At 48.4% G+C, this 18,719-nt stretch overlaps 1 protein-coding gene across 1 annotated transcript in view; it reads left to right on the top strand.

Annotated features, from left to right (window-relative positions):
• RNF123 (ring finger protein 123) overlaps positions 1-18,719 on the top strand; it is a 111,195-nt gene that overhangs the window by 91,813 nt on the left and 663 nt on the right. The window contains exons 38-39 of the mRNA XM_056853978.1: positions 3,457-3,551; positions 5,862-5,947. Of these exons, the coding sequence (XP_056709956.1) occupies positions 3,457-3,551; positions 5,862-5,947 (181 nt within the window). The remainder of the gene's footprint in view (positions 1-3,456; positions 3,552-5,861; positions 5,948-18,719) is intronic.

Below are 18,719 nucleotides of genomic sequence, written 5' to 3' on the forward strand. Positions count from 1 at the left end.
ATCAGGTCAGACCAGCAGGCTCATTGGATGGCTATAAAGCTCTTGGGGCGGTTGGTGCTGTGTGGAAGTCTGCAGGGGTTGGTGTCTGCTGCCCTTTCCCGCTTGCTGAAGTCAGTGACGGTGGGGCTTTCCTGCTTTCAGTAGCAGATTCCCTCTTCCTGCCAACTGTGGGGAAAGCATATGCTATGAACAAGACAGCGGGTTGCAGAGGCCACTGCAGGCAGATTCTCCTCTGTTTTCTGCCATTCATTGTAAGTGATACCTAAAGAGGAACTGTTAATTGTTTCCCAGAATGGACCTTGCTCCCAAATGTCCTCTGCAATTAGGCCTGTGGCCTCGCCCTTTCTAATGGGTGCCGTACTGCTTCTTGCTGCCCTTGTGTGGCTTTTCATTTAGTTACAGCAGAGTGCTTGTGCTGAACCCACACTGCCCTGCCCATCAGAGAGTGCTCTTTCTCTCACCCTCAGTCTGAAAAATGCAAGCTTGGTGCTGCTTGCACGTGTACATCATTTGATGATGCTGGACTCAACCACTATTGGTATGCTCAGAGCCCCATGCTCAGTCACTGGCATAACAAGTATTAGGATTGGTTTATAGAAGTCATAAGAACATAAGAAAAGCCATGCTGGCTCAGACCAAGGCCCATCAAGTCCAGCAGTCTGTTCACACAGTTGGCCAACCTGGTGTCTCTAGGAAGTCCACAAACAAGATGACTGTGGCAGCATTATCCTGCCTGTGTTCCACAGTGCCTAATATAATAGGCATGCTCCTCTGATCCTGGAGAGAATAGGTATGCATCATGACTCTTATCCATTTTGACTAGTAGCCATGAATAGCCCTCTCCTCCATGAACATGTCCACTCCCCTCTTAAAGCCTGCCAAGTTGGCTGCTATCACCACATCCTGGGGCAGGGAGTTCCACAATTTAACTGTGAAACTAAGTCACATTCATTAGCTATGGTACAGTGCCTTCATCAATACTGTACCACATTAGCTGTGGTACAGTGCCTTCATCATGAGCTTTCCATGGCCTATCCTTCTTTCCACCTTTCCATTGTGTCTCCACCAGAGACAGCAAAGAATTACCTGGTCCCACATTCCTTTGACATCTGTTAATTCCCGCAGAACCAAAGGAGCACTTCATTTTCTGATGGGAGGGGTCCCAGAGGCAAAGGAGCACAATCCTTTGTGGGAGGGGCTTTGGCTCAGTGGAAGAGCCTCTGCTTTGCATTGCAGAAAGTCCCAGTTTCCATCACCATTGTCTCCAGTTAAAAGGACTAACCTTTGCCAGTCTGAGTAGATGGTACTGTCCTTGATGACTGGTGGTCTGATTTAGTTTAAGCCAGCTTCACGTATGTTCATGTGTGACCCTGTCAGGCACTGCTGGCATTCAATCATACTGTGGTGCCTCCTCCATGCAACCCTTGAGAAGTGGGAGATTACCCTGAGGTAATCAATGTCCATTTCCCGGTGGAAAGAGTGCTGCCAGGAGCAGATTGTTTTGCCATCCTCTTAGCCCCACCTACACTGAGGGAACTAAAAGGAGTGCAGGAAGATTCTCATGGCACTCCCTGCAGAATTCTTCCTATCAGAAAGTGCGGCAGAGGCCTCTGGGACAATCTTCTGTTTCCTGATGGAAGGGGGTGTTGTGGCAGGAAGGGACAAATGGTGCCTTCCCTTGCTGGGAAATTCCCTTAGACCAAGGGTTTCCTGGAAAGTACCCTGGTAACCCACCACCACCACTCAGGACCTCCTGAGAACCTCTAAATTGGCCTGCTGAGAAGGCCCTCTTCCCGCGCAGTACTAGAGCAATAACAGAACAACTTATAACCAACCTGGTAGCACCTGTGCAGTCTACCACATGGGGAAGAGATTAAGAGAAATTTCCCAAAGAAATAGATTGTACTAAGTGAAGCAAAAAAAAAAAAAGTCTTTATAAAAAGGTTTATTGTAAAAAAAGAGGAAAAAAGAGGAAAAAAAGGGAAAGGGTGGTTGGACTCAAAAGGGGGTGGAAAAAAGCAAATAAAAAATACAGAGACAAGCACACAGCTATGACAACACATAGATATTCAAATGAAAAGCAATAAAGTTGAATTATCTAAGTTAAACACATTACCTATGCTGTAGCTTATTCCTTGGAGCATGTGCTGAGTTCCTTGTGGTAACAAGAAGTTGTAGGGGTCCTCAACCCCTATCCAGCTTCCTGTGGACCCAGTTTCCACTGAAACTTGCAAACTGAAGACAAGGGAAAATTCCAGATGTACAGATTTTTATGCTCAATGGAGTTGGACCTAATCCAGCCTTCTTTCTAAGAGTGACAAGTGGATTTCTCCAATCCCCTGCAAATCCCCATCTCTGATGTCATTGGCTACTTTACCAATCAGAGCCATATCCCATATAGTCCCACATCTATCAAGCACTTGGCAATGGCTCTGAACTAACATGACAAATAGAAGAAGAGTTGGTTTTTATATACCGACTTTCTCTACCACTTAAGGCAAAATCAAACCGGCTTACAATCACCTTCCCTTCCCCTCCCCACAACAGACACCCTGTGAGATAAGTGGGGCTCAGAGAGCTCTAAGAGAGCTGTGACTAGCCCAAGGTCACCCAGCTGGCTTCATGTGGAGGAGTGGGGAATCAAACCACTGCTCTTAACCACTATACCACACTCGCTGATATGATCTAAATCAGATTGTCCTTTGCCAAAATGGATTAAGTCTGCCAGGATGGTCCAATGTGGAATGGAACTGAATACCTTTATTGTAATGTAATCAAGGGTCCCAGATGCTCTAGATGGCACTCCTGAGCCTTAGCAAGTTTTAGGATTTCTTACTTTGGGGGGGGGGGCTGGAGGAGCAGTGGAGACTTACTGCTTCCTCTGGGGCTGCCAAATACTTTACCCACTGGGAGTAGAGTTGCCAACTCCAGTTTGGAAAATTCCTTCAGATTTGGGGAGGGGAGGTAGCTCAGCCAGGATGTGATGCCATAGTCCCTCCTCTGAAGTGCCTATTTTCTCCAGGGGAACTGATCTCTGCAGTCTGGAGATCAATTCTAATTCTGGGAGAGCTCCAGGCTGACCTTTGGTAACCTTCATTGGGAGACGGTGCCCTAGCATCTAGTTTGTGTAAGGCAGGAAGCTTGGGACTGTGGCTGCTCTGTACCCTGAGAAGATACTCCAGCAGACAGACTGTTCTCTGCTGGCTTAAGAAAAGTCCACATCATATGTCACTACTGCACGCAGCATGTTGGTGAGGTTGATTTGATCTGGTGACTTCTGTTTGCGCTTCATGGGGTTAACAGAGGTCACACTAGGCTATGCCACCATGTGGAAATGAGAGGGGGCTGAGGAAAGGAATGTGGAACCGATGCCCTCCTCCTCTTTCCCACCCTGCACTGTAATATCAGAAGCTACATACACCTCTGTTGGTCATTGTTCTTCATTTTTCCTCCTAGACACTGACTACATTAGCCAGGAAGAGCTAGCCAAGGTGGAGCAAATGCTGGGTCATCTGAGTGAAGAGTCCAAGCAGGCTGCAGCTTCTACCTTGGTGAGTGGCCCAATGCTCTTATTAGGGTTGGGAAATACCTGAAGGTTTTTAGGGCATAGCCTGAGGAGGGTGGGGTTTGAGGAGAGACTTCAGTGCCATAGAGTCCAATTGCCAAAGCGGACATTTTCTCCAGGTGATCTGATCTCTATCGCCTGGAGATCAGTTTTTAATAGCAGGAGATCTCCAGCTAGTACCTGGAGATGGGCAACTGTAGCTCCTATTCTTGGCCCATTATAACCACCATAGCATAAAGTCTCTCGCCATGGGATCTATTAGTCCTACTCAGCTACCAAGTGTGTTACTTCCCAGTGTGGAGTGTCTCTTTGTTTCCTGGATAGCTACGTTTGGTTTAGCTTCATGTGATCTCAGGTGCTTGTGTGTCAAGGCTACGTGGCAGTGGACTTCCATGCAGAAGGACTAAGCCTGAGCCTTGGAAGAAGTGAGGGCTGCCATGCCCAGTCCTCCTCCTTCAGCTGACAGACAACTGAACAGATGTCCTAAAGGCACAGCATTTTGTTACTTTTGGTGAAATGAGGTCCAGTATAATGTTAAATCTTTGGCTGTACCCCTACAACCCACTTTATCCCCCTCTTCAAACCCATTCTTCCCCAGTGCTTGCTTAAAAAGTTCTGGATTATCTGAAACAAAGAATCCTTAGATCTTAGGATCTGAATTTTAGTCAAAGAATCAACAGGGCAAAACAAACAGAAAACAGGCCTGATAAATGTGCATCAGGTGAAGTCACAGAATTGTGTGTCTTCGATGCATAATTCTGGGATGGGAGAAAGTATCCTGGGACAAAGGGCATAAGAGTAGAAGAGTGGCTACCCAGATTCTGGGAGCTGAAATGTCCCTTCAAGTGTGATTGTGTCTGAGTGACCTTTGAAAAGGAGCAGTGATCCAGCAAGGAACATGATCCCTGCTGGGGCTGGATCTGAATTATTAATGCAGCGGCTCACTTTCCAGTTGAAGTGCAGACCTGCATGAAGGCTGCTGCAATGGGAGGGAGGAGGCAGGGGAAGGAGGTGAACGCTCTGTGGCCCTGCACTTGGGGAAATCCATGGTCAGTTGAGGCCGATCTGGAGGCAGGAAGCCAGCCTTCCTACAAGGTCTCAAGCGAGGCTGGGCCCATTGCACTTTCAGTGTGAGGAGCTATTGAAGCCGAGGAGGCCTAAGCAAGCATACCTTGACCATGGGAGCCCATAAGCTTTTTGACTCTTACGAACTCTACCAGCATCAAAGTGAAAGACAGCATTCTGTGGATACTCAAGTGTACGTATTATCTTGACTGCAGTCTTCTGGACAGACAGAACCGATGTCCCTGCACCAAGGGGGTGATTCATAAGACTTGAGGTTTTTCATTTCTATCTTATAATTCCATTTTGTTATGTTTCAGGCTTTCCCTGCCCGCCCCCATGGTTGTAGGGCTGCATGCCCACTGGGATTGCTCTTCCTCTTGGCCACAGACACGGTCCCCCACTTTGTTTATGACATAATCTGCCCCTGTATTCCCAAATCAGCTCTTTTAAACCACAGGCAGCAGAGGAATTCCTGGTAAATGGAATTCCTCGTAAAAGAGCCTTGTTGTTGTGGGTTTTTTTTTTTAAAAAGAAGTAGAATTATAGGGAATCTTTTTCCCCCTCCCAAATTACATGATAGGGTTGGTAAGGAAATGACAAGGATTGCAACCCTGCATGTCAGACCTTCTCCCATAGCAGTGGGAGATTAATTTGACCATCATTGTTCCCATCATGATTTGTACCAAAATGGAGAGAGGGGTCCTATCACCACCTCATGTATGGGCAACTGGGCCTGTTCGGTGCAGCCATATCTGCATCTAAGGCCACTTCCTCCCTCAGTAGTAGAGTCAAGTCTCTGGTCACCAGACTACCGCAGTCAGACAGAGTAGAGCAGAAGCCAGTGTAGAGGACAGTGTGCCCTCTCAGGCCCCAGGAGAAGGTCCTGCCCAGTCATCCCAGGGGAAGCAGCTCTGCTTTTCATGTACCTTAGGAGGATCCAGTCTCCACCTACGGGGACCCACCTCTGGTCTCAGGACCTCTGGATAGGGGAAGCAACTAAATTTGGTTTGATCTTCAGCAATGTGATTTCTGTATGAGCCCTAAGATGGAGAGTACTAACCTACCCACAGCTCCAAGTCTTGAGGATCGTATTGCAAAACTTTGTTCTATTGACTGTAAAGGTCCGTTGCTCTTTTCTAAGAGCATTCTCATTACGAGTCACCTTGCACTGAAACTTGATGTCGGCTTATGCTGGCAGCTGCTAATATGTTGAGTGCTGTTTTTTCTGCAGCCCACCAGTGAGGAGGACCTCTGCCCAATCTGCTACGCTCATCCAATTTCTGCTGTGTTCAAGCCATGCTCCCACAAGTCCTGCAAGTGAGTAAGCCCCTGGGGGAGTGGGCCGTTCTTCATCTTTGGCTATGAATTGGATGGCAGGAGTGACAGAAGGTAGAGAGCTTTAATCAGCCTCATTTAATGGTGTCCACTTGAATCCCTTGAAGTTTCTAAGTGTGAGCTCTTGACCCATAGAACCAGAAATCACCACAGAGACAATCAGATTCCAAGCAGATGGCTTTTACTGGTCAAATAGGCAATACAGTGCATTGAGGATAAGATGACAGCTATGAGTTGTCTTGCTCGTTAGTTGGAAATATAAGGCATAGAAACGGCGGGAGATTACAAAGCATAAACAGAGCACTATTTCCCAGGAGTGGCGTTCCCAGGCTTTGGTATGTGGAGCCGTCCTTGAAGTCTGGACGGTTCAGCAAAGGAACGAAAGGAAACATCTAAACCGAGATAACAGCCTGACATCCTGCTCCCCTTAAGGCCCCCTCCCATCCGGCAAGGGGGCTGGTCTGTCTGGGTAGGTATTGTGAAAGGCGTTGACGAGTTTGGGGGCGGAGACATCCCGTGCGCGAACCCATTCGTCATAGGCAGGGGGGAAGTGCTTCCAGCGGATCAGGTATTGCAAGGCCCCATGGTGTATGCTGGAATCCAGGATTTTGGAGACTTCGAAATGTTCTCCCCCCCCCCCCATTATGGGCTGTTCAGGAGGCGGCTCCGGGTGCCATTGCGGGGAAGCGAAATGGGGCTTTAGAAGGCTGATATGGAAAACGGGGTGCACACGCCTCAGGGTTTTGGGGAGAGACAGTTCCACCGTGACAGGATTTATGATGCGAATGATGGGAAATGGGCCAATGTACTTAGCATTGAGCTTATGGCACGGACGGGTGGAACGCAGATTCTTGGTGGAAAGGTATACCAGGTTACCCACTTGCAGGTCCCCACCGGGGGAACGATGCTTGTCAGCCTGTGCCTTGTATTTGCGCTTGGCTCGGTCAAGGTTGCTAACCAGCCAGGGCCATGTGGTACGGAGGGTGTGTGCCCAAGAGGCAATGTCGGCATCCCCCTCCCCCTCCAAACCTTCTATTGGGGTGATAGGACCGAAGTCCTGTCCATACACCGCATAGAACGGGCTGAAACCTGTGGACTGATGTACAGCATTATTGTAAGCATATTCCGCAAAAGGCAACAGTTCTACCCACATCTTGGTGGTAGTTGACATAACAGCGCAAATAACATTCAAGTACAGCATTAACACGTTCGGTTTGACCATCCGTTTGGGGATGGTATGCACTAGACAACCCCTGCTCCACCCCCACCAATTTGAGAAAAGCTTTCCAAAACTTAGCAACGAAACTACTTCCGCGGTCGCAGATTATCTTGCGCGGAAACGAATGTAGTCTAAAGACATGTGACACGAAGAGGCGGGCCAACTTCTGAGCGGAGGGGATCCCCGCACATGGAACCAAATGTATTTGCTTAGAAAATAAGTCAGTGATAACCCATAATACAGTTTTTCCCCCGCTGAGAGGGAGATCCGTCATAAAATCCATAGCAATCACTTCCCAGGGTTTGCTGGGTATTTCAAGTGGTTGCAGTAGTCCTGGGGGCTTGCCTTGAGATCGTTTGACTGTGGCGCAAATAGGACAGCTGCGAATAAAAGAGTCAATGTCAGAACGCATTCCCCCCCACCAAAATTGTCTGCGCAACAGGTGAAGGGTCTTTAGGAACCCAGAGTGTCCAGCTGTCTTTACTCCATGAGCCAAGTGTAAGACGTCTTTTCGGAGCGCTTTGGGCACATACAATTTCGAGTCTTTGTAACAAGAGCGTCCTTGTTCGATTACACCAGGAGGCAGGATTTCATTAGAGCGTTCCATAAGGCATTGTTCCCGAAGGGAATTTAAGAAAGATTCGGAGACGGGGACCCCCCCCTTGTTTACAGCGGCAGTAGGAGCAGTTATGGGGGTTGACGAGGGGGAAGCGCTTACGTGCGGTGGTGCGCAGACTGCAGGCGGTTGGGTGGCCGGTTGGGTTGGAGGAGCTGGAGCGCCGGTCATCGTGGGTTTTCGTTGCGGGGGCAGCTGGGCAGTCGGTAGGACTGGAGGAGTTTGTACGCCGGTTACTGTGTGCTTTCGCTGGGGCAGCATCTGGGATCGGGTTTGTACAGCCAGTACGGGCAGGGCTTCTCTTTGCGCGGGCGTAAATAAAGAGTTTGTTGGCCGATCGAGTTTCGCCAGGTATTGAGGCAACCGGGAGAGAGCATCTGCGAGGACGTTTTGTTTTCCTGGGACATGCTTCAGGACAAAACGAAACTGAGCAAAGAATTCCGCCCAACGCTGTTGTTTTGCGGATAACTTATGGGTTCCTGTGAGGGCGGCTAGATTCTTGTGATCGGTCCAAACTTCGAAGGGGACTTTAGACCCTTCCAGGAATTGTCGCCATAGAGTAAGTGCATGGTGAACAGCTGAGGCTTCTTTCTCCCAAATAGGCCAGTTCAATTGGGAGTGCGCAAATTTCTTTGAGAAGTAAGCGCAGGGGTGAAGGAGACCATCTGGTCCTCTTTGGAGTAGGGCCCCTCCCATAGCTACGTCGGAGGCATCGACTTGTACAATGAACATTCGATTTGGGTCTGGGTGCCGTAGCACAGGTTCCGATGTGAAAAGGCGTTTGAGGCTACAAAGGCGGTCTGGCATTGATCAGTCCACAGTATCTTAGCGGAGGGTAATGTAGCAGAGCTTTCTTTACCCTTGGTTTTCAGAAGGTCGGTGATGGGCAGTGCTATTTGGGCGAAGTTAGGGATAAATCCGCGGTAGAAATTAGCAAAGCCCAGAAACTGTTGTACTTGCTTGCGGTTGGAGGGAGGAGTCCAATCAAGGACGGATTGGACCTTGGCCGGGTCCATGCTAAGGCCATGGTGGGAGATTATATATCCCAAGAAAGTTATTTTGCTCTGGTGAAATTCGCATTTAGCCAGCTTTGCAAAGAGTTGGTGATTGCGTAGGCGGTGTAGAACTTCTCGGACCAAAGTGACGTGTTCGTCCATGGTTTTTGAATAAATAAGAATGTCATCCAAATAAACTACCACCCCGCGGTACAGTAAATCATGGAGGATTTCGTTGATGAGTTGCATGAAGACCCCCGGGGCCCCTTTTAATCCGAAGGGCATCACAAGGAATTCAAACATTCCAAAACAGCTAGAGAAGGCAGTGAGGGGTTCGTCCCCCTCGCGGATACGGACGCGGTAGTAGGCTTCTACTAGGTCCAATTTGGAGAAAATACGTCCCTCTTGCAGTTGTCCCAAAATATCTTAAATTAGCGGTATAGGATAGGCGTTGGCTTGAGTAACTGCATTGAGTTTTCGGAAGTCAATGCAGAGGCGTAGGTCGCCCTCCTTTTTTCGGACGAAAAACGCGGGGGTTGAGTTGGGAGCATTCGATGGGCGAATGAACCCTCTGGCAAGGTTTTTGTCCAAAAAGTCCCGTAGTACAGTGCGCTCGGAAGTGCTCATTGGGTAAATTTTACTCTTGGTTAATGTGCAGTCCTTCACCACTTCAATTGCACAGTCAGTAGCCCGGTGGGGGGGTAAGGCATCACATTCTTTAATGTTAAAGACATCCGCAAAGTCCTGGTATATATCAGGGAGGGATGGCGGTGATGGGACTTCGGAGATTAATGCCGAAGCGGGTGGAGACAGCACCGCAACTTGCTGTCGGTGCTGGTCGCATTTGGGGTTGGCAAAGGAGATCGTGTTCGTCTCCCAGTCTATACTGGGACTATGACCTTTAATCCAGTTAATTCCCAGGACCACTTCAAATCGGATAGGGGCTATGGTAAAGTCTATTTGCTCCCAGTGGGAGCCAATTCCCATTGCCACCCCTATAGTGCGATGATCAACTGGGCCCCCTTTGAAATGGCTCCCATCCATTTGGGCAAAATGGACGGGGGCTGGTAAAGCCTCGGACTTGACTTTGAGTGCTGCAAATGTGGCCTCATTGATGAGAGTGCGAGCGCAACCGGAGTCAATAAGTGCCTTGACAGGCAGTTGGGGACCCCCTTTATAGTGTTGCAACACTGCGTCCACATACACCATATTTTCTACTTCTTTCACCTTCGTCGGTTTCGTAGGTTTTGCAGGAGAAACTGCGGGGGTCTGCGGGGACGTTCCATTCACCGCAGACTGTGACCGGTTATTAGACAGGTCAAGAGGCGAGTCCAGGTTTAGCACTGGGGTATCCTGGAGATGATCCCCGTCCGAAGATGGAGAATTGTCCCCCACTTGGGCACTTGTATCCGAGACCCGGAGGGGTCTGTAGAAACAGGAAGATCGGGAGAATCTCTGAACTGAAGTGCAGAGGGTGTGAACCGACCTGGCGTTGTACTGCGGGCGGCCGCGGCGCCTCCGCGTTGAGACCTTCCCCGGTTTTGTGAGAGGTCAGGAAGCGAGTCCAGGGTTAACGCTGGGGTATCCCAGGGAAGATCCCTGTCCGAAGACGAAGAATTGTCCCCCACTGGGGCACTTGTAATCCAGGACCCGGAGGGGTCTGCAGAAGTAGGAAGTGCAGAGGGTGTGGGCCGTCCCGGTGCTGTACTGCGGGTGGCCGCGGTGCCTCTGCGTTGATGTCGTCCCCGAGCTCGGGGCAATGCATTCGGTCGAGGGAGTTCCAGGCGTTGAGGACATGCTGAAACAAAGTGGTTCATCGCGCCGCAAACGAGGCAAGCTCCCCTTTGGAATCGGGATTCGCGATCTCGAGGGGGCCGTGCTGATCTCTGCGGGCAGGGAACGGAGGCATCGGGGGGAGGCTTTTGGTCTCCCCTCACCTTGGGTCGCTGACAAGGTAGTATCTCTGCCGAGCCGGCAAAAGAGATCTTCGGTTTGGGTGGTCTCCATGGAACTGGAGGTAGTACGGGTGCTGGTGTAGATCCAAGCAACGGGGCCCCTGGACTTCCTGGCGGTGGCAGGACGGGAGCTCTGGGGTCTCCTGGCGCCACAGGCACTGCTAGAGTTACTGGCAACATGGGCGCTCCGCCCAGAGGTGCCGCAGGTTGCTGCGGTTGAGCCTGATCAGGAGACCCTGGTTGTGGAGCTGGGGCCGAGCCATCCGGGTCGGCTTGTATCTGCTGCAAGCAGTCGTTGTCGTGAAGCAAAACGTGTATTTGACCCTGCAAGTGGGCCACCCGGTCTATGTGTTCCCGATTGTGCTGTCGGAGCAAAAACATATCCTTGCCCGCATCACCTAAGCGACGGGGCTGGCTGATTCGGAGGTTTGCAGTCCAGAGAGTTTCCTCATAGTGCAAGTCCTCTTTGGTCCCCTTACGATCCGCTAAAACTTGATCCGTTTCAAGTTTGGTGGTCAGGGTCGTGGTCACTAGTGGCAGAGCTTCCTGCTCCCATGCCGAAATAGAGCCGGCTTGATCCGGAAGATCCAGTTGCGGCTGGACCTGAACCGCTAAGGTCGCTGCGTTGACGCCAAAGACGGGGGTTGACAGCTTAGCAATCCCGGCCATTGAAGCGGTGGTCGAGGTCATTCCGTGGAGGAGCGCAACCATCCGTTTTGCCAGTGCTTTTAACCCGGCTCCGCACAATCGGGCCAGTTGAGCATCCTCCACTAGACAATCTGACACTAGGAGGTCGTGGCGGACGCTGGCCTCCACGCTGCGCCCGTACAAGTCCAGTCAGGCGGCTACGTTCCACTTCTGCCCGATGAACGTTGTCTAGGGCGTCCTCAAAGGAAGGTATCAAGGAGGAGACCCTTCCAGGGCTCCAGCTCCGGGGAACAGATCCACCGGGACCGGGGCGAACCACACCGGGCTCACTCGGAGAGCTCTGTCGTAGCTCCCATCCGAGTGGCAGGCGAGCCACACGGGGCTCCAGTCACGGTAAACTCACTCGGAGAGCTTTGTCTTAGCTCCCATCCGAGTGGCAGGCGAACCCTCCTGGGCTTTAGCCTGACTGATGAAAAGGGTGATGAAGGTGATAGCTGTCATAATGTGAGCTCTTGACCCATAGAACCAGAAATCACCACAGAGACAATCAGATTCCAAGCAGATGGCTTTTACTGGTCAAATAGGCAATACAGTGCATTGAGGATAAGATGACAGCTATGAGTTGTCTTGCTCGTTAGTTGGAAATATAAGGCATAGAAACAGCGGGAGATTACAAAGCATAAACAGAGCACTATTTCCCAGGAGTGGCGTTCCCAGGCTTTGGTATGTGGAGCCGTCCTTGAAGTCTGGACGGTTCAGCAAAGGAACGAAAGGAAACATCTAAACCGAGATAACAGCCTGACACTAAGTTGAATTTTCCTTTTCATGAGTTTCCCTAGTTGGGAGATACCTGAATGGATGTTTAAGGTATCAGGGCAATAGTTCTCCCATGTACAATGTGAAGGCCCTAAAAGCATGCAGTTTGACACTAAAGCTGGAATCTAGCATCTGGAGAATCTCAGGTTTCTCTTGTTCAAAAATAGGCTTTTAACCCTCAAGGGCTACAAAGTGTTTAGCCAAGAAGAAGAGAGGCTTAACAGATTTTCCAGCACTGAGATGATGGTGCATCTATGCCTTCCATCACCCTGTCCCACAGAAACATAATAAGCAAATTTGCAAGTGGCTCCAGGAAGTGGGATTCTTGATTGACTGGAAAAGCACTTCCCTTCAGTCAGGCAGGATCGTACTGCAGATGATACCAAAGGGGTATCCCTTCCCCTCCCAAGCCCAGCCTTGTTAATAGTAAGCAAAGCTTGTGATTTTTAAAGATAACATCACATTTAAAAGAAAAAGTGCTCCTCTTCTTTACATGCATAATTGACTATGGCTAGATGATACGCTCACATGTTTCTGACTGGTGATGTGATGTCTGGCAAGAGTACTTGCCATGAGTGTTGATCATTGCAAGCATTAATCATTGCTTGGTACAAAAGGTTTTTTTAAAATTCTCTGGAGCTGTGGAGGACTTACCCCATAAGTCACTGCAACCTTGCTGACGGAAGTTGTAGAAGTCAGCCCTTGGTCAGCCAAAATGTTCTAATTGCCACGAGCTAAAAAGATGGGGAAACCACCATGGAATCGTTGAGGTGGATTCCTGAGGGTGGTAAATGCATATGGTGAGTCTACCTAAATGAACTTAATATGTCACATGAAAGGAGGAGGATCCCCATGATTCCTGCATTGTCTAGATCAAGCCATTGTTAGGGTTAGGGTAGGAACAGAATTCTGTGGCAGGAGGCCTCAGGAAAAAAGGACCTGGCTGCATCCCTCACAGCTCTGTGAACTTCACCTCCCCCCACCCCCCGCATGGTAGGGAAGACTCACAGCATTTGCCACTTCAGCAGTGGGAAGGATCAATGGGAGGCCCAGTTTGTATGGATGCTCCTCGGATGCCATGTTGGTGGAAACTAAAGACAGGAACAAGCTTGCCCAGCCGATCCTACCCTAAAGAAAGAAGAATGGAAACCCAAAATAGCTTTGATCCTTTTGTGTTAATAACTCTTCCAGTCAGCCTGGGAACTTCAGGAACTACCAAGTTTAATGGCAGCCCTCTGAACCTACAGAAGCTCACGGGAATACCCAGTCCAGATTTGGAAGAGACAAGAAGCCACACTATCATGGAAACTGTCTCTACCATCGAGATAGGGAACCATCTCTAACGCTTTGCCAGGTCATGAGAGAGGTCAGCTTTCAACCTTCAGCTACTGTGGAGTTGCCCCTCAAGGGTACACCCTGCAGTTAGAAAACTCCCCAGCAACAGTCTTGTTCACTCTCCAAAGATTAGGGATTGAATACCACAGAGGATTTCTGTCTGTAAAGCGTTACATTCTCGCCTCCTTCTGCTACCAAAAATGCTGCTCAACCCCCAGAAACAACATCAAGGAGAACTGAAGATGTGCAGCAGAAGGGGGAGGGGTGTTTGGCAAAAATTACCCCCCCTTTGCCACCTGTGTAAATTCTGCTTGGCATCATCCAAGCATACATGTCCTATCAAATACCAGCTTCTCTTACAGCCACTAAACTTTTTTCTTCCAAACTAGATTCAGTAAGAAGTTTAATTCTATTATGTTTACCATACCCAAAAAGAATAAAAATGCAGACCATCCTGCAGCTGAAGTGGTTCAATCACAGGATGAAAAACAACACTTCAGGACGGAGGCCTTTTTTCTGTAATTGCTTTAATCATACACAAGGACTTACTGCCTTCCATAGACCTCTCGAAGGCATGTTCAACAGATACAAAACGCCTTTTCTATGCTGCATGCACAGCGAACCACTTCCAGTACTGAGGGCTCTCATTTCATTGGCACCAAACATGCTGGAGACATGAGTGGCCTGCCATCATTTCTAGGGCTTGCTAGCCTCCCTGGATTATTTCCTCATCAAATTGCACCCCTTCCAACGAGGGATGCAGTACCTTGACAGCTTTCCCTGTCTTGAGGACCATGGGTTCATTGGCAACAGAGGCAAAAGGACCTTCAAAGCCAGAATGTTGTATATCTGGATGAGAACATTGTTACTGAACGCAACAAGAGTTTCTTATTATAGAAAGATCCAGGGTCTGCTATACCACACTCTGGAAGGGCCATCAAGTTGATGACATGACTTTATCACACCTTCGGGGCACACTATACTTTTGTCCTGGGATGTGATTCCATGAACATAAGTTCGTACACAGGGCACTTCACACATTGCTGCCGCCCTTTCGAAAGCAGTGCTTTGGTGTTGCCAGCAAAAAACGTTTCCAGCAAAGAAGCACAAAGAATTACAATGGCAGCTGAGCACCGGTCTCTTAGCTTCAGGGACACTTCTTCAGAAATCAGTTTATCTGCTAATCATGACAGATGCCTGTACAGCAGGTTAGAGAGTTCATCTCCAGGACAAGGTGGCTCAAAGAAACTGGTCCAGAGTTGACTGAATGGAGAGCATATACTGGTTGGTACTTAAGCTGATATAACTGGTGCTGAATACCTTTCAAGATCAGACCGTAGGCAAGTATGCGATGATCCACAGTATGTCCCAAAGCTTTTTATAAATGGGAAAGGTGACACAAGGTGAAGAAACCTCCACAGGGAAGTCTGTGGGATGTTGGTCTGGGTGAACTGTGAAAACACATTGCTGGGGAGTCAAACATGACAGCAGACTGGTGCAGCAGAAGAACCTTTTGGGCCAGACAGAATGACATCTGCATTTGGAGATTTCCAGCACATCTGCAAGAGGTTCAAGATGATCTGGTTGGGCTTGTTCTCCTCTGAGGCAAGGGTATCTTGATTTGTGTATCTAGAGGGCAGCATGTCTAGAGGCTAGAACCAAAGCAGCCACTCTGCCTTGGTGCTGAATTGGCCAGATGATCCACTGCAGGCCTTTTCTCCACTCTCACCTGATCTCCAGGTTCATAAGAAGACACTGGTGGCGGCTGTCCTGATTGTCCCACTCTGGCCTAGCAGAATGCGTTTCACCTACTGTAAGTTGTCAACCCAGCCAAACATGACTACTTAAGGGCTAGTGAGCATCTTCAGCCAGATTTGTTATAACTTGGCAGCCTGGAAGTCCGGTGGCAACATTTATGGGAGTTACATTATGGGAGTGACAATGCCAAATCACTAGTTAAGCCACCAACAGAGTTTTACACATCATTAGCAGATTTCCCCCCACAGTGTGGCAACCAGGGGATTGATCCAGTGGCTACAGATACCAGTTCTCCTCTAGAGTTTCTTCAGGGTGGGCTTGGTAAGGGCCTGCATACTAACAGGAGGAAGAAACTGGCATTGCCCTTATCTAACATTCTTGGCCACAGGAAGGGCAGGTCTCTTACCTACCACATTAATCAGTTACCGACAGCAACATTGCTAACCAATCCTCCTCAAATTCAGATTCTTTACTTAGTAGTTTAATGTGTTACTGTCAGCCCTGACTAGATCAACCATTGAGCCACTGGCTGTATACCCAACTTAGAGAGTTAACATTTATAATAGTTTTTTCTAGTAGGGATTCAAGTCACTGGTGGTGGGGGTGGAACCTAATGAGGTCTCAATACATAAGAAATTGTGCGTCTTTTAGGAGAATAGGATTCAGAACAGAGCCCACCCTTCCCTAAAGTTTGATTCTTAATCCTGCCTCCCTTCCATTCAAATCATGCATATACCAGGCAAAAGCAGGAACCCACCTTTGACATGAGAAGAACTCCGCTTTTATATTTAAATACCTGAGAAGTGTTGAGAGGTGGAAGCCGCAGCCTTCCATATGGGCAGGAGTTTTTCCTATCACCATGTGGCTGAGAGATTGCATAAAAAGGGCATGTCAATATTGTAGTGTCTCCTTGCCTAGCAGGCATTATGCTCATTCACTTCAAGCACCTGTAGCGGCTGTTCTTCCATTGAGGAAGCCTGCAAGGCTGCCATCTGGCAACCAGTTCACACTTTCATGTAACATCATTGTACTGATTAGTTTGCATCTGCCAGTGCAGCTCTGGGAAGGCAAGTTCTGTAGAAAGGAATCTGTGTGTAACAGGCAACAATCCCGTGCTAGGGCTGCATTGTTCTTCCGTATCCCGTTGCGCAAGGCTTCTGCATCCCAGAACCACCAGAGAAAGGGAAACTTGATATTGCTTGTGAATTTCAGTTCTCAGCGGTTCTAAGATGGGGTAGTCTACCTGCCACCAAAGTCACCAGGCGTTACGTCTGGGATTGCCTGCACTTCTGTTGTGGATGCAGATAGTTCAAGGCCAGTGGAGTGGCCACCTTCTTCATAGTAGCTTTTCCAGGCTTGAAATTGCAGGGACACCCTTCCCCTTGCAGTCATCTGCAACATGAATCTGTCTGACCAGGAGCTACCGTTCCTGTTATTGCCCCTCCTTGAAACCACTGAGGATGGAAAGTCACAGGTATGACCAGATTACTTGTGTTTAATTTATATAAAATATATGCAGGCTGAAGAATTTTTATGCAGTGTTGCATGCTCTAGTCCTGCAAGATGCGTTTCAACTCATTTGTAACTATCCTGAAGGACTTTCAGGGTGACAGACAGTGTTGGCTAGGGATGTGTGCTTGAAAATAATTCAGTATTTTTTGAATTCAGATTTTAGGAAGGGGTTGTATATCAGCATTCCGGAGTATTTCCCCCTCCCTACATTATTTCAGGATTCTGATTTGGGTGCTTGTGGGGAGATTCCAATTCAATTTTTTTCAGGTCCATTATTTCTTATGGGGGGCGGTCTCTTTCCAGGGGACTGGAGTGGTTGTTTTGCAACCAAATGACACCAAAACTGCAGGGAATCTAGTCCAGCCTGTCAACTAAATACCCACCAAGTTTCAAGCAAATGGAATCAAGGGGTTCAAATTCTAGGGCCCCTGAAGAAGATGCCCCAGCCAATCCTACTTGTTTCTATTGTTTCTATCTTATAGGGGAGGGAATCTATGTTTTCTCCGTGCAAAACAAACAAACAAATAATAGCCAAATGCACAAGAGTAACTACTGGCCAAAGGTTTCCCAATGCAAACAGAACTAATGTCAAACCTGAGAAACCCTGCAGAACCAGGCCAATGTGGCAAGCCCATCACAACCAATGAAAAACCAGAGAATCCAAGCCAGAACCTGGCAAGCTAAAACCAAGGCAGCCAGCTAGACCTAGCAAGACACTCACACACCCATCATGTCCCCAAGGAAGGCCTCAGAAAGCAAGAGGAAGGGGTTTGGGGGACACCTGAGCTCTTCTCTCTCTGAAGTCTGCAGTCTGGACCTCCTGTGGCTCACAGGAGCCAAGAGACAGAGCTGCAGCTGCCCTTCATCACTGGAGCTCCTGCTCCCTCCCACCCCTGTAGAGAAGAAACACAACCCAAGTGCAGCCTGCATGAGCTTCATTTTAGGTGCTTCTGTGGGTTCTGCTTGTTGTGTCTATTTTCTTAACATCTGTTCCAATGGTATTTGTGCTGGGGGGTGTCTTTGAGAGTAACATCAACAACATGCACCGTATTTATTTTCTGCACAGAATTGTGCTGAGAGGTGCTGATCCCCACCAACATCTCCCTAGCAACTAGGGTTCAGTTAAGGGTTTTTTAAAAAGGTTCCTTAGAACACAATTTGGAATGCGGATTTTATATAGTGCAAATCAGATTGGATAACATCCTGGCTTTTTCTACTTCTGAGTTAAGTTTTGGGAAGAGCATTTTATCCTCACTCTCCAACACAGACTGAAAGGATGCAGTTTTCTGAAAGCCTAACAAAAGCCTGATTACATTGACTGAACCCTAAGATGACATTTTGTGTTTTTTTAAAGTACCCAAATGCTCACCAACAGTTAACTATTATTAAAACATAACCAGAAGTTTCCTTGGGAGTAATTAAGTTTTCAAAACAGGAACACCCCAAAACTCCATAACCTCTCCAAAAAACACAAGTGTAGAACAAGAACTAGATGAGTGCAGACAGATAAACTTTTAAAAGCATCAACAACCTGTAAAATCCCCCCTCCGAAAGCACAAGGCCTTTAAATTAAAATGCAAATCAGTTAAAAAATTCTAAGCCGAGCCAAGAGACTAAAACCAAAATCTATTTTTTTAAAGAACCAGAAACAAGCCCCCCAAGCTACAGTGCACCAAGCAGAAACAAAACAATGTTGAAATCATGTTTTAAATAACAAAACAAAGTGCAAACCAGTCCTGGCCCAAAACCTGGGATCTTCCCAGGCAGGCAGCAGAATTAATCCAAGGCGCAGACAGACCACAGCAGCCAGAAACACATCAGCCCTCTCAAAAATCTCACCTTGAAATAGTCAGGCTGCAGCCACACCTACTTTTTCTCCCCTTTGTCCATGCTCAGAAAG

The sequence above is a fragment of the Euleptes europaea genome, chromosome 1 (genome assembly GCF_029931775.1).
Source record: "Euleptes europaea isolate rEulEur1 chromosome 1, rEulEur1.hap1, whole genome shotgun sequence".
In the NCBI taxonomy this organism is placed as follows: domain Eukaryota; kingdom Metazoa; phylum Chordata; class Lepidosauria; order Squamata; family Sphaerodactylidae; genus Euleptes; species Euleptes europaea.